At 56.4% G+C, this 13,662-nt stretch overlaps 1 protein-coding gene across 5 annotated transcripts in view; it reads right to left on the bottom strand.

The window, feature by feature from the left end:
• Positions 1–2,045: 2,045 nt before the first annotated feature.
• Positions 2,046–13,662, bottom strand: part of PDE2A (phosphodiesterase 2A) — an 88,888-nt gene continuing 77,271 nt past the window's right edge. For all 5 annotated transcript variants that reach the window (XM_019744352.3, XM_019744351.3, XM_074335826.2 and 2 more), the window contains 18 exons: positions 11,435–11,546; positions 10,923–10,962; positions 10,739–10,802; positions 10,274–10,346; positions 9,948–10,125; positions 9,605–9,717; positions 8,876–8,953; positions 7,874–7,996; positions 7,335–7,405; positions 6,928–7,050; positions 6,489–6,576; positions 6,198–6,245; positions 5,086–5,160; positions 4,838–4,937; positions 4,465–4,577; positions 4,028–4,066; positions 3,788–3,894; positions 2,046–3,448 (listed from right to left, as the gene is read on the bottom strand). In XM_019744352.3, coding sequence (XP_019599911.3) covers positions 3,238–3,448; positions 3,788–3,894; positions 4,028–4,066; positions 4,465–4,577; positions 4,838–4,937; positions 5,086–5,160; positions 6,198–6,245; positions 6,489–6,576; positions 6,928–7,050; positions 7,335–7,405; positions 7,874–7,996; positions 8,876–8,953; positions 9,605–9,717; positions 9,948–10,125; positions 10,274–10,346; positions 10,739–10,802; positions 10,923–10,962; positions 11,435–11,546 — 1,756 coding nt within the window. In that variant the 3' untranslated portion in view covers positions 2,046–3,237. The remainder of the gene's footprint in view (positions 3,449–3,787; positions 3,895–4,027; positions 4,067–4,464; positions 4,578–4,837; positions 4,938–5,085; positions 5,161–6,197; positions 6,246–6,488; positions 6,577–6,927; positions 7,051–7,334; positions 7,406–7,873; positions 7,997–8,875; positions 8,954–9,604; positions 9,718–9,947; positions 10,126–10,273; positions 10,347–10,738; positions 10,803–10,922; positions 10,963–11,434; positions 11,547–13,662) is intronic.

Below are 13,662 nucleotides of genomic sequence, written 5' to 3'. Positions count from 1 at the left end.
ACAGCCCCCCTGCGGTCCCTCATCCCTTGCGCCTAGCTTCTCTTGTGTCCTGCCCCAGGAGGTGTCCCCTGGCGCTGAGCAGCCACCCAGGGGTGTTCATGGGGCCACAGGGACCCCAACTTCCTGGGCACCTCCCGGTCCTCCGTCGGCCCCCAAGCCCATCCCATCGGTCACCACCACAGCTGTTGAATTCCTCCCGCTCTTGCCCAGCCCAGGGCACAGAGAACAGCCCTAGAATGATTCCTGCCCAAGCTCTCCCCTTGCAGTCCTTTCTATGTTCTACAGCAGGATTTTTCTCAAATGCATGTCTGAGCCACTCCACTCCCCCACTGCCCACAAAATAAAACCAAACTGCACAGCTTGCCATTCAAGGCCCTCCCTGACCTGGCCTTATCTCCCCCTCCAAGCCTCTATTCCCTGTGTGCCAGTCACTCTCCTTCTCTGAGCCTCTGTATGAGCAGTTCCTGCTTACCAGGAGTGCCTGCGCCCTTTTGTCTGCAGGAAAACAATACCTGCTCATCTTCCAAACCTCACTGTGGTTCTTCTCAGGGGTATGATCCTGCCTGGAGCCCCAGGCACTGTCCCATAGGATAGTCACGGCCTGTGTCTGAGTTTGGATCTGTTACCACCACCACCACCCCCCGCCTACTCCCCCACCCGCCAGGGTGCTAGACCACACAGATCAGGGACAAGGACAAAGTTAGCTTTGGGCCTCAGCCCAGGGTCCTGCAAGCACAGGGAAATATTTGTGAGTTGTTAGCTCAATTTGGTGGCAAGGAGAGATAGGTCACCGCAGGAGCCTGGAATGGGATTAAACGGGCTCAGGAAAGGTTGGGCTGCGGACAAACATTAGATGCAGGAGGGAAAGCAAAGCCCCAGGGTTGTAGCCAGGTTGTGCTTCCCCTTTGCCCAAAGGCTCATGGAAGAGGGACATGCACACACTTTCAGGGTTGGGGATACAATGGAGTACTTCCATCAGCCCACACTGACGCACCATTAGAATAGACACCGCCTGTCAGCCTTGGGCCAGGAACTGACTAGCACCCCGACCTGAGGCCCACTGCTCAGACTGGGTCCTGAGCTGTGAGTGGACAGAGACAGACTGGGGCTGGACCGGGGAGGGTCCTGGAGCCTAAGCCCGCGAGGGAAGGCTAGAGGCCCTGAGACCATTCAGTCCAGAGATTCCAGACTATAACAAGTTGTAGGGCAGGTGAAGCAGACAGGCTCTGTGGTGCCAGAGGCAAGGCTGGCACCCCAATGGCATTGCAGGTGGTTGCAAGAGAGCCCTGTCCATCTCCTCCCAACCCTCCCCTTCCTCCCTGCCCCAGGAAAGGAGATCCCAGTAGCCAGCCCTGATGTTAACCTTTACTGATAGGGAAGAGATGAACAGGGAAAAGAGATGGGAGGGGCGTAGGAAAGTGAGGGGATGGGGTCTGGAGACTTTTCTAGTTAGCGCTTCCTCATGGTCCCCAGTCTGGACTCTGCCCCTATGTCTATGCAGAGGGAAACACTTTCATAGCTTGGAGAGCAGGGGGATGACTCCACAGACACAACCCAGGGCTACCTCTGGTGTAGTATCAGACTCAGGGGTATTCCTTTGGCAGGACTTATGGTGACACAGACAGACATCCCTGTGGCTGAATGGGATTCATAGACATAGGCCTTAGCTGTATGGGTACTCATGACCAGAGTAAGCCAGCAGAAAGAGGGTCCAGGCAGAGAAGTCTGCCTCCTCCAGGCAGCCTCCCTGATTACTTCAGCCCCTCAGCTCTCCCTTTCTGGTCCACAATCTTCGCTAGCCAACATGTCCTCTCACTGTTCCATGCCCAGGTCTCCCCATCTGCTATCTACCCCTAAACCCCACAATTCTGGCACAGGACTGGGCCGGGGTACCCCAACAGGTCTACAACTACACAAAAAAAGGGGCTAGGCACCAGAGGTGGGGATTCTGGTAGCCAGGGAGTTCTAGTGGGCTTATGCCTCCCCCAATTCTGTTTTTCCCCACCCCCATTCACAAAGTCTGCAAAAATCCCCACGGGGAAGGGTTGGTAGAAAGAAATAGATTTATTCTCATGTACAAAGCGGTTAGCCCACGGGACCATATACAACAGTTGCACAGAGTCCTAGAAAAACGCATCTCTCTAAAGGCAACTCCGAATAGGTAAGGCAGGTGGCCCCCCTCCCCCTACCCCACAACACAGTACAGAACAAAAGAGAAGGGAGAAGCTGCCGGGCTGACCCAAGAGGCCCGGCCCTATGGGGTCTCCCAAGCCCCGGGGCACAGGTGGATATGGCCTTGAAGAGGAGAGACACCCTGCCAAGGCTGAGGCCGGGTGCCTCTCTGGCTGCAGGAATGGAGGTGAGGCTTGGGCTAAGGGGGTACACACAGGGGTCCTCTGACAGACTCAAGGTCAGCTATCTGCCCTAGGGTGGCAAGGGCATTCCACAGCTTTTTCTGGGACTCCACAGACCTCGGAGGACTTTGATCTAGATAAAAGGGGTCTCAGAGAGCAGACCGTCTCAGTCTACTGTTTGCCCAGATAGGGGAAGGGACTTGCCCAGGGTCACACAGCCAGGAGGAAGCATTGCTGACTCAGCTGGGGCCGGTCTCCCAGCCCAGGGATCCTTCCTGCCCATCGCTCCCATCCTGTTTTCTTCCTGAGCCTCTCTCCTCAGAGCACTGAGTGCCCCTCTGGCAGCTTCCTTGTAGGGTCCCTGCATCAATCACCCCAGGTCCTCATCACCACCGTAAGTACAGAGGCGGTCCTCAGGGGCACCTGTGGCTCCACGGCTATTTCCAGTCCTCCAACACAGTTAATGACTGTTTCTAAGATCTGCCCTCTATTCACTGAGGTGTCCCACCTTCTCCTTGAATAAGGATCCTGGAGAGGGGAAAAGGACACAGATCTGGTGAGGCAGGCCGGGGGCCCAGGAGAAGCCAGCCAGGCTGCCGGGGAGGAGTGGCTTGGGGAGGACTTGCCAAGGCGTGGTCAGACGTACAGAGCAGGGCCCACTGCTCATGGGTCACCCTGTGCTCTCAGAGGACAAATGACAAAGTCTTGGTGAGGTTGGAAGTCTTGCTTCCATTATACAGACAAGAATGCTGAGGCCCAGAAGGTCAGTACTTGCCCAGGTCACACGAGAAGTTCTGGTCTAGAACCCAGGACCCATGGCTCTGGTCCCACCAATGGAGGGTTGTGGGAGGAGGCCTGGGCAGGGCAGGATCGTGGGAGAGGCTCACGCAGAGTCAAGGCTGCAACAGCCATTGACTGGGCCCCCAGTGCCATCCAGCTCGGGCACCTCGTACTCCTCATCCAGGAAGTCCAGCGAGTTGTTGCTCGGGAGGCCGCGGATGGTGAACTTGTGTGACACCTTGGTCCAGTGCTCACGGTTTGAGGCCACACGTTCGTATAGCTCTGCCGCTTTGGGGAACAGGTCCTGCAGCAGCCTAGGGGTGCATGGGGGCAGGATTAAAGGTCAGCAGTCAGAGAGTGAGCAGCAAGAAAGATTGGGGCTATACTACAAGTTAAATTTTATAAGAATGAGGCATAGGGCTGGATGCTCAGGGAGAGCATGATGGTCTATTTCCAGAGGGGACCAAGGATGAAGTGCAGGGTCCATTTAGGGGCAAAGCAGGAGACAGCTATGCCCAGAGGCAGGGGGGTGGCTCACTGGAGCGAGGCCGAGCCAAGCCCCGCACCTGTGTCTGCTGTGATGGCCACGGCCAGCCCCGCCTCCCCCCACCCTCTGTGTGCAGAGTCCCCAGCAGTCCCCTGAGGCCCCTCACTTGTAGATGGGCATTGCAATGTGCTCCATGAAGCTGATCTGCAGCTCAGGGATGTAGGCCTTCTCACGGTCCATCATCTCCATCGGCCGGTTGCCCATGGCCTTCTCCTGCGGGCAGCAAGTCATCAGGCCTGGCCCTCTTTCTCCATTAGGCACCAGGGTCGGGCAAACCCAATCCCTCCCAGCCCCAGGCCAGGAACCCCGCTCCCACCTGGATACCCTGAGCTCACGCCCCACGTACCAAGTCTCCCTGGGAGAAGAATTCTTTGTAGATCAGCTCCTGAAAGGCCAACACTCTCATCACATCCTGTGAATGGGCTCCATCCACCCGAGCTCCTCCACAGCCCATTCCCAAGGGGGCACACTGAGGCCTCCCTCAGCCTCACCTTAGGGCCTGTGTTCACCATCCCCATCCTGGCAGGGGGATAGCCCCCGGTGGGGAGGAGTGTCTGGGTTCTGGCCCACCTCCCATCAGCCACTGACTGCTGTGTGAGCTCAAGGAAGTCCATGCCCCTCTCTGAATCTCCCCATCTGTCACGCTGAGGTGGTCTAGATTTCTATTTTCCCAAAATATAGCCAGGCTAGCTCAGCACCAGTAAGGGTGTTCAGGGTGCAGGAGCTACACAGAGCCAGGCAGGGTATGCAGCCTGCACCTGCTGGGGGAGGGGCAGGCCTTACTGCAATCTTCCTCGTGGTCTTCCAGCCCTTGGTCTGGTCAGAGAGGTCACAGGAGGTCATAAGGAGGCAGAGAAGGAGACTGTGGTGCTGCTTGTTATTTCGGTCATAGCCCACTATTGGGGAGAGGCTGGGGTCAAGGAGTGGGGCCCTCACATAGAGGGGCCGGCCCCCTCTCTAAGAACAAGCCCCACAGGGCCCACCCCAAAGTGGTCCAGGGAATTCAGCACCCTGGATGAGAGCCCATGGGCTGGGGAGGGGTCTGCCGGGTGGATTGATGCTGGAGGTGGGTCCAAACCACTGGGGATGTTCTCCAGGCAAATGCCCCCTTGGTGGTCCCTCCCCAACTCTAAGGCCCAGAGCTAAAAGCAAGCACCTTCCGCCATCTTCTGGAGGTCCTTGAAGATGCGGAGGTGGTGGGCCAGGTCCGTGGCCAAGATGATGTCCCGCATCAGGTCCAGCATGCGCTGGTAGTCCTGGGTGGGGGCCGGGAGGTGTCACGGCCTCCTGCCAGACACCCTCACCCACTCCCCGGCCCCGGGGAGCCTCTACCCATCAGCCCCTTCTCTTGTGAGGGGCCAGCTCCCAGGTCCCCCTCCCTCACCGCTACCCCGGCCCATTCACCTTCCGGGAGAAGTGGTCGAAGATGTTACAACCATGGGTGTTGAGGATGGCGATGGCCTGAGCGAAGTGGTGCCTCTAGGGGGAGAGGAGTGATGGGGCCCAGTCAGGGTGGAGGGCTTCCCTCAAGACTGACCCCAAGAGAGGGAGCAGGCCCGGCCCAACCCCAGCCCCCAAGGTGAGCAGAGCAGGCAGAAACGGGAGTCAGGCTCTCAGTTCCCTTTCTGGATTCTGTTTCTACCCTTGGTGTGACCCAGGGAAGGCTCTGAGCCCCAGGTTCCTCAGCTGTCACATAGAGGGACATGACAAGGTAAGCTCTAAGGATTTCTCAAGCTGGAATAATCCTGGAATGATCCCGCGAGACTCCTAGACATTAATTCATGCAGCTAACATTTGTTTTGCTGACAAGGCAAGGCAGCGTGAGATGAGGGCAAGGCCTCTGTCTCCTGATGCTGAAGGGTTGTCACTCAGAGGAAAAGCGGGCTCAGCCCAGGGCGAGCAGAACAGAAACAGGGCTGCCACCAGGCCTCCCAGGATGGAAGGGGCCCCTCATCTTGGGAGTATACAAGCCAGGCCAGTCTCTGGACGGCGTGGGGGGTAGCATGGGATGCGGTGACCTTGGCTCCCACTCTGTGCCAAGGAGGATGCCAAGTGCAGGGTACCCAGAGATGTCTCAGATTTTGTCCCTGCCCCAAGGAGCCCCCATCTGGGGGTGGGGAGACCCAAACTAAACAATCTAAGGCAAACCTGAGTGTGATAGGAGTACATCCTGTCCAGGCTTGGCAGGGAGGGGTTGCACAGGGCATTCCCAGACATGCAAAGAGAATTGTGCTAAATACAAGTCCTCCCTTTGCAAACTTGGGCTCCAGCAGAACCTGCAGCCTGACTCACACCCCTCCAAGCCTGCATCCCTCCAAGCCCATCCAGGAAAATGAGCTAGACGTGCCCTGGGGGTGGCTGCAGCTCTCACAGGCTGTCTGAGGAGCAGGATTTGGGAATAGGAGGAGCTGGGTCACAGTCTAACTTTGTAGAGGAGGAGGAGGAGGAGGACAGGAAGATGTGGGGGCCGTGGATAGGAGGTGTGTTTGGGGGGGACTGGAGCAGAATGGTGGTACCTCCATGACAGAGCCCTCAGAGCTGTAGAGCGCAGCCAGCACGGATTTCTGGAAAAGCCAGGAAAACTCCATCACTCCTTCCATCCAGATCCAAGCAGCCACCCTATCAGGCTAAGCATTACCCTGTTCCTCCTGCCCCTTCCCCCGCCCCCCCAGCTCAGAGCCCAGCACAAAGCCTGGGAGAACCTCAGGCTCCTGGTCTCAGCAGCTCCCCCATCTCCTCAGGCTGGAGAAGTGACACTCCCAGCCCCCGCGAGGAGGCTGCCCACTGTGAGGAGGGCAGGGTCTCACCGAGGCCACCTGGAAGGAGTTGTTTGTGCCTCTGTGGTCCAGGTCATGACACATGCAGGAAATAAACAAGGCAAAGATCTCGATGTCCCTGGTTGGGAGACAGACAGGAAAGCGGTCCAGACACAGCTCCCTCCCCAGGCCCCCAGAGGAGGAACAGCTGGATGAGATCTCCAGCACCCAGACAGGAGCTTAGGACACCTGGGCCCCTTCCAGGAAAGAAGCCCTGGTTTGGAGTTTGACAGGCCCATCATCCCCTGGGTATGCAACTGTAAAGCTGGCCCAGGAAATAGGGCTACGCAATATCCCTCCCTGGGCTGTTAAGAGGGTCCAATGAGGCAGTGCATGTAAAGTGCCTGCCACACAGGAGTTTCCTCCCTGTCTCAGGGAAGGAGACCCCCCCGCAGCTGACAGATGGGGGTGGGAAAGGGCAGCCACTCACTCGAGGTAGTTAGTGAGCTCCAGGTTCTTGTAAAGCAGGTAGCAGAAGTGGGAGACAGAGAAGGCGTGCATCCAGTTGTGGTAAGGGGGATCTCGGTAGCCCTTCTTCACCATCAAACAGAACCTGGGGCAGGGGAGAGGGCAGCAGACAGGCTTCAGGCTCTCCTCCTCCAGGTGGCCCTTTGGTGGCCCTGCCCCATTCCTTTCCTTTCCTCACGGTCCCAATGTCTAGGAATTAATTGCCTCTCATTCATGGACCCTGCCCACACCCACAAGACTAAGTCTTCCCTGTTGTCCCAGAGAGACCCCTCCCCAGAAGGCTGGGGGCAATGGAAGTGAGAGTAGAGGACAGAGGGAGGCAGAGACCAGGGCTCCCTGCATGCAGAGGCGAGGGCTGGGCGTACGCACCGGGCCAGCGTCGGGCAGTCAATTTTGTAGTTGTTGATGAAATTCATGTCCTGCAGCATGCTCAGGATGGCCTGTAGAGGGCAGAAGGGAGGGGTCAGAGGGATTGTCAGTTTCCAGATGGGGCCACCTGCCTTGGCCCTTCTTGAAGCTTCCACAATTTTGGAGTCTTAGATCTTCAGATCTATACTAGAGAACCATAAAATGGTAATGCCCAGTCAGAGCCAAGAACTTTTCAAAGAACTCTTGGAACCAAGCTCACACAAAATCTTAGAAAAATAGGGAGCGAGGAGCCAACCCTGAGGCCCTATGCCCTGGGCACTGTTGGTTCCGGAGTGGCCTTTGGTAATCATTCAGCCAGCCCGTGGCCCCCGGGAGCATGCTGGCAGACCACATGGCCACTCCGTCTCTAAAGGAGGCGCTATAGTCTTTCTTAATGACTCTGGTTTACCAGGAAGTTCCTGTACACATCGAATTTAAATCTCTGCCTACACACCCTCTGCCTCCACAGTCCAGTGAGTGGGGGGCAGGGGGCAGCTCACCATGGAAGTATCATCTTCTGGGAGAGAGCGAGGGGTATAGATAAAACTGGCGAAATTGGAGTCAATGACAGCCACCGGCGGGATCCCTTCATGGAGAAGTTTGGTATATTCATCATCAGAGACCTACAGGGGACCAGCCAGGGCATTAGAAGATGACCTCCACTCATCCAGTGTCCTCACCCTCAAATTCCCACAGCAGGGGGAACCCCTCACCCAGAGCACACCCCAGTTGGGCCATCCACTCCACAGATTGTCACTGTGCGGGAGACCACCACCCTCCCCTCACAGCCTTGTGGCCCATCTACTATGCCTCCTTATTGGTGACCACCCTCATCTGTAACAGCTTACCCTCAGCAAAGGTGGAGGACACTCCTTGGTGATACCCCTAAAGCCATGGTAGCCTTTCATAGGCACCAACTTGAAGATGACTTATTGAGGGGGGACCATCACAGAATCGAACCTCAGTCCTTCCTACTACAGCTTTGACCCTACCTACAAAGTCTGGGACCCTTTGGTTTGGGCACAGGTGAGAGGAAATGTTCAAAGCAGCAATGGCCACCACATACTCTGACCTAAAGCCTGGGACAGCTTTTCTGACACGGGGTCTGAGAATGGGATGGAATAGCATCATTAGGACTTCCCAGCACTGCAGGACCACTGGACCTATGGGAGCTGTGGGAAGGGCCCTGAGTGGGTTTTTCAGCCCTTAGTCATTCCCAAGGTGGGAATTATCCCTGGACATGGGGAACAGCTGGCTAAACCAGGTTCTTCCCTGGAATGGGTCCTGCTGCTAGCCTTGGTGCTGAACCAGCCGGTGCCTGGAAGGAGAGCTGGAGACCAGGCATTGCATTGGGTCAATCTCATCATCTTCAAGAGAGGGCAATCAGAAATCTCAGCCTGGTCCTGAGCCCAAGAGGATCTGGGGAGGCAGGGAAGGAACAGGTGGGCTGCAGGGGACCCTGGGACCCTGGGAAGGAGGACAGAAGCTCCTTGCATACTCACCTTCATGTGGTACATCATCATCTCATTAGCGAGGTGGCTGCGATACTGGGCCTCATTCACTTTCTTGTAAAGGAGGGACTGAGGAGCAGAAAGGGAAAGATGGGGCTCAAGCAAGGTGGCTGTGAAACCTCAGAATGCCCAGGAGTGGGACAAAGGGGCAAGACAGAATCCCTCTTCCTGTCCCGTGCTGGGCCTTCCAACCCCAGCTGAGAGTAGGGAGCCTCCTCCAACTGTCATGGAGACCTCCCCTTGCTCCTCCTCCCAGGGCCTCTTAGCATTTGAACCAGCACTCTGTCTCTTCCAGAACCTGCCCTGAGGCCCACAGCAGAGAAAGAGAAGCACAAAGGAGATACAGTGTCAGGGACCGATGGGTTGGAGTCCCAGGCCAGAGCTACCAGCTCTGGACAACAAGACCCAACATTTCCCAGAAAGAAGCTGACCAGGGGCTTGGATTGAGGTTGCTTTCCAAGGGGGACAGGGGCAGGGTGGGTGAATAGACAACTGGGGTTTCCCATGGTCCTGGGAGCCTAACGGGGCAGGACAGGAAATAGTAAATTTTCAGATGGGAAGTGAGTTCAGAAGTGACGAGCAGGTACTGAAGGTTGCACAGCAACTCAGCAGCGGGGCTCTGCGTCCCAGGCGGGGTACACCCGTCTAGACAGCAAGGACACCCAATGTGGAGAGGAAGGCAGAGGGTCCTGCACAGGCCCTGCCGCTGTTCCCACTCACATGGGCGATGCTGATGCCACAGTAGATGGAGAAGGCTGTTGCCAGGTCCTCATCGAACTTGCTGAACCATGGTCCGTTGATCTTGTTCACCAGCTCAGCCACACCGATGACCTCTGGGAGCCGGAGAGGGGCTAGGATCCGCCGGTGGATGTGTCCGGCAGGGATCTGCCCTCCCAGGGTGCCCTTAAGGGATGTCCCATGCCTGGGAAACCCCGTCCCTTCTGCTTCAGGACGCTCAGGAAGGGTTGCCAACCCTCTGCTCAGCTCCGCCCCGTCCAGTTCAGGCCCCGCCCCGCCCTGGCCCTGCCCCGCCCCTCCCCACCCTTCGGCCGGGAGCCCGCACCCTGGTTCTCATTCTTGATGGGAAAGCAAAGGATGTTGCGTGTGCGGAAGCCGGTGCTGTCGTCCACGCCACGGTAGAAGAGTGGGTGTGCGTACGCGTCTGGGATGTTCAGGATCTGGCCCGTGGTCGCCACGTGGCCCGCGATTCCCTGGTCTGCCGGGATGCGGATCTCATAGCTCTGCGGGGGCAGGCGTGGGTAGGGAGGAAGAAGTCAGCGGCCAGACACAAAGCGGACCATCGACTGTCCGGCCTGCTCCTCAGCCCCCTGCGGACACCCGGGCCTCAGGACCACAGCCACACACTCCCTCCGCACGGCCCTGCCTTACCTCGTCCTCCACCACGCCCCCGTCGAACACCTTGGCCACCAGTTCATTCTGATCCAGCAGGAACACGGAGCAGCTGTGAGGAAACGGCCTTGGTCCACGGGGCCCTGACACCCCTCTCAGACCACCCCCCACTTCTCAGGACTTGAGGCAAAGCCTGGATTTCCGAGGCTGGGTAGGAGAGATTCTCAGGGCTTGGCTCCCGACTTTAGAACAGACCAGTGGTTTATTTGTTGTTGTTTGTTTGGTAGCATCTACTCTGGGCCACCCGCTGTTAGGAGCTGAGGATCCTTGGCCAGCAAAGCGAGCCCCGCCCCTGTTTTCATTGGATGTTATAGAATAAAGGATCACACAACGCCTGATGGGTCCCGACAACAAGCAACGGAGGGGGGGAAAGAGTGGAGAAAAGGAGAGGAGGAAGACAGGCCCAGGGCCTCTCTCGCCCCTCCTGGGGGGAGATTCACTCACATCTCAGCATTGCTGAGGTTTCGGGCCTCTGTAATGATCTCCTGAAGCAGGACAGAGACGTCGTCTGTGGGAGGGAGAAACATGGGGGCCTGTGGTGAGAACAGGCTGGACTCCCACCTCTCATTCCCAAATCTCCAGCCTCCACTCCCACCCCACAGCTAAGCATGGAGGACAGTACACTCACCCAGGTGAGTGAAGAGGTTCTTTGCCACTTGGAGAAGAGCCTGGGATGGAGAAAATGGAGAACATAGGGGTTCAGGTTACAGTCTCCAGCCCCCTGCCTCCAACAGACCCAGGGGCTTCTCATTGCTCTCCTAGAGCTTTCAGGACATGCTGGAGACTGGCAGAGACGAGTCAATTATATCATTTGGCTACTAAGCGAGGGAGTGGGAGAAATAGCCCCAGTGAAGTTGTGTAGAAATCTTGAGTCTCAGATGTGCGTTCACCTCCGGCTCCAGACACCCAGATGTTGCTGTAGTACCCAAGTTGAACACTAGAGGGACCCAGTGTCTGCAGCCATTGGCGCTGTCCCGAAAAACTACCGACTTCCCCTTTTAGAGGCCTCCGGGGCACTGGGTAATCTCCCTGCGGTGGTTTAGATAGACATGAGCTTTTCCCTTGTGGATGACTTTCCGGGGCTGAGAGCTGGGCGACTTCGTTCCTGAGAGAGGCGCAAGGCAGATCTCTCTTTCTCACCTGGCACTCACACTTGAGCTTCTGCTCCTTCTGGAAGGCCAGGGTGCTGGTGAGCACGGTGCTGGTGTATTGGAAGCAGTGCTGGGTCACCTGCTCATCCTGGTCTGTGAACCTAGGGGAGGAGGTGGGGGTCACTGGAGAGGAAAGAATGACAAACTTCTCTCCCCATTTCTCCCTTCCTCCAGGAAGTGCTCTCAGAGACCCACCAGCTAACCATCACTCTCCACTACTGGGGCTGCTCGCAGCACTGGCAGCTTGGGGCAGCTGTCCCCTCAGACTAGGCGCTCCCTGAGGGGATGGCTCTAGTTCTCCTAGACCAAAATGTGTCTTCCTCCTCAGACTATTATTAATATCCCTTGAAGTCAGAGCCATGTCTCCCTCCTCTGACTTTGAATTTACCGAGACTGAGTCTGCGTCTCCTCCCTCAGACTGGAGACTTGCCCAGGCCAGAGCTGGGTGTCCTCCTGCTCCTCCCCAGGAGCCCCTCCATTCTCAAGGATGGGCAGTGGCACTGCCCTGGCTCACCCAGCTCCTGTCACTATCCTACGCTCCCCTCATCTCTAGGTGTACCTTAACTTCAGCCATGCTAAAATCCTCATCATTCTGAGAAAACCTCAGGCTCCTTCGTACCTTTATGCTTTTCCCCATACCGTCTGCTCTGCCTGGAATACCTTTGCCACCCTCTTCCTTCTATGCCATGAAAGTAAACTTTAAGTCTTAAAGGCAGGGACCATAACTGTATCACCCCATGCCCAATGCAGAGCCTGGTCCAGGGGAGATATTTGGGAAGAGTTTGCTAAATATCTTAACTGTACTCTACCTCTACCTCTGCCCTTATCACTAGCATCACCACACTCCCAGCGGAAGGGATTCTGGAGTCCTTGTTTTCTGAGTTCCCGGCAGCTTCTCTGTAGTCACTACTTTGAGCTGAACCCCACCTTGGCTCATGCAATCATTCAGCACTCCCTCCCTGAAATATGTGGGACCTAGAGATGGCCTTGCCGGTGCCTTGGGCCTCAGGGCTGTCACCAAGGCTCCATCTCCTTTCCCTTCTGATACCACCTCTCCTCCAGGTCTAGGGCCATCTCAGAACCCAGTCCCACAACCAGCAGTGAGAGGTCACAGTCCTTGCTGGACCTCCACTCACTCTGCCCTCCTCTCCCTAAAGGTCTTTCCAAGGCCATCTGGTCAGGACACTGCTGGACAAGTAGGTGCTCACCATGTATTTATTGAATGGCAGAAATTCTCCCACTGCTAGGATGCCCACCAGAACCAAACGACACAGATCCCACATCGTCCCTGCCTCAGCGGGCTCTGCTTTGTCCCTGTCTTCATTACCCCTGGTCCATCCAACTGCCTATAGAGCTCTCTGCTAGCAGGTCCTACTGCACAGACCTGCGACTCCCAGATCGCTGCCCCACCTCTGCAGATCCCATCCCTGGGCTTCTCACACGTCTCTAGTCCCAACATCTCCCGTCTCTACTTCCTGCAGGAGCTCCAGGCCCTCAAATCCATCCTGCTTGCTTGGGCCGCAGGAACCAAACATCTTGTCAGCATCTCTCTGCATCCTGGAATCAGGGCTCAGCCCTTCACCTGCCTGCTCCTCCCTACCTGTATGACTCTGCCCAAACTGCTAGACCTGCTGGACCACATGTGGCAGCATTCACATCCCGAACCTGCTCCAAGGACAGACATGGCTAATCAATCACAGTACTAAGATCCAGTCTCAACACAATGCTTCAGGCAGCTACTGTCAATCAGTGAGTTGATCTAGGACATGACATCTATTTATGATACCACTCCTAGACCCCAAATATGACCTCAGTTTTTGTGATATGCTTCCAGATATGCCTGTTTACCTGACTCCATTCCCTGCCCACCACTGTGTTTTGTATGATTCTTATAACTGCCATGTTATAAGTGCCTCTAAAGACTCTAAGCTTAGCCTAGCCCCCAAACCCGTATTCCTTTTAGCCGCTGCTCACTATGTCAGTGATGCTCTGGGGTCCCAGAGAGTTCACCCAGCCCAGAGCTCACCACCCCTCCATCAGGGAGTTCCCATCAGAAATGTCAAAACGGGATGGCAAGCTGGTAGAAGGCCAGTATCCTAATGGTCGATAATCAATCCCAACTGCAGGAAGTGGGCAAAGAGAAGGGGAACTCACTGGGACCTCAACATGACTTTTAAATAAGCCAAAATGGGTGATGGAGAGTCAACAGTTGCCTGT

This window comes from Rhinolophus sinicus, chromosome 14 (genome assembly GCF_057876585.1).
Source record: "Rhinolophus sinicus isolate RSI-liver-muscle chromosome 14, RSI-T2T, whole genome shotgun sequence".
In the NCBI taxonomy this organism is placed as follows: domain Eukaryota; kingdom Metazoa; phylum Chordata; class Mammalia; order Chiroptera; family Rhinolophidae; genus Rhinolophus; species Rhinolophus sinicus.
This window is presented reverse-complemented; position numbering and strand designations above follow the sequence as displayed.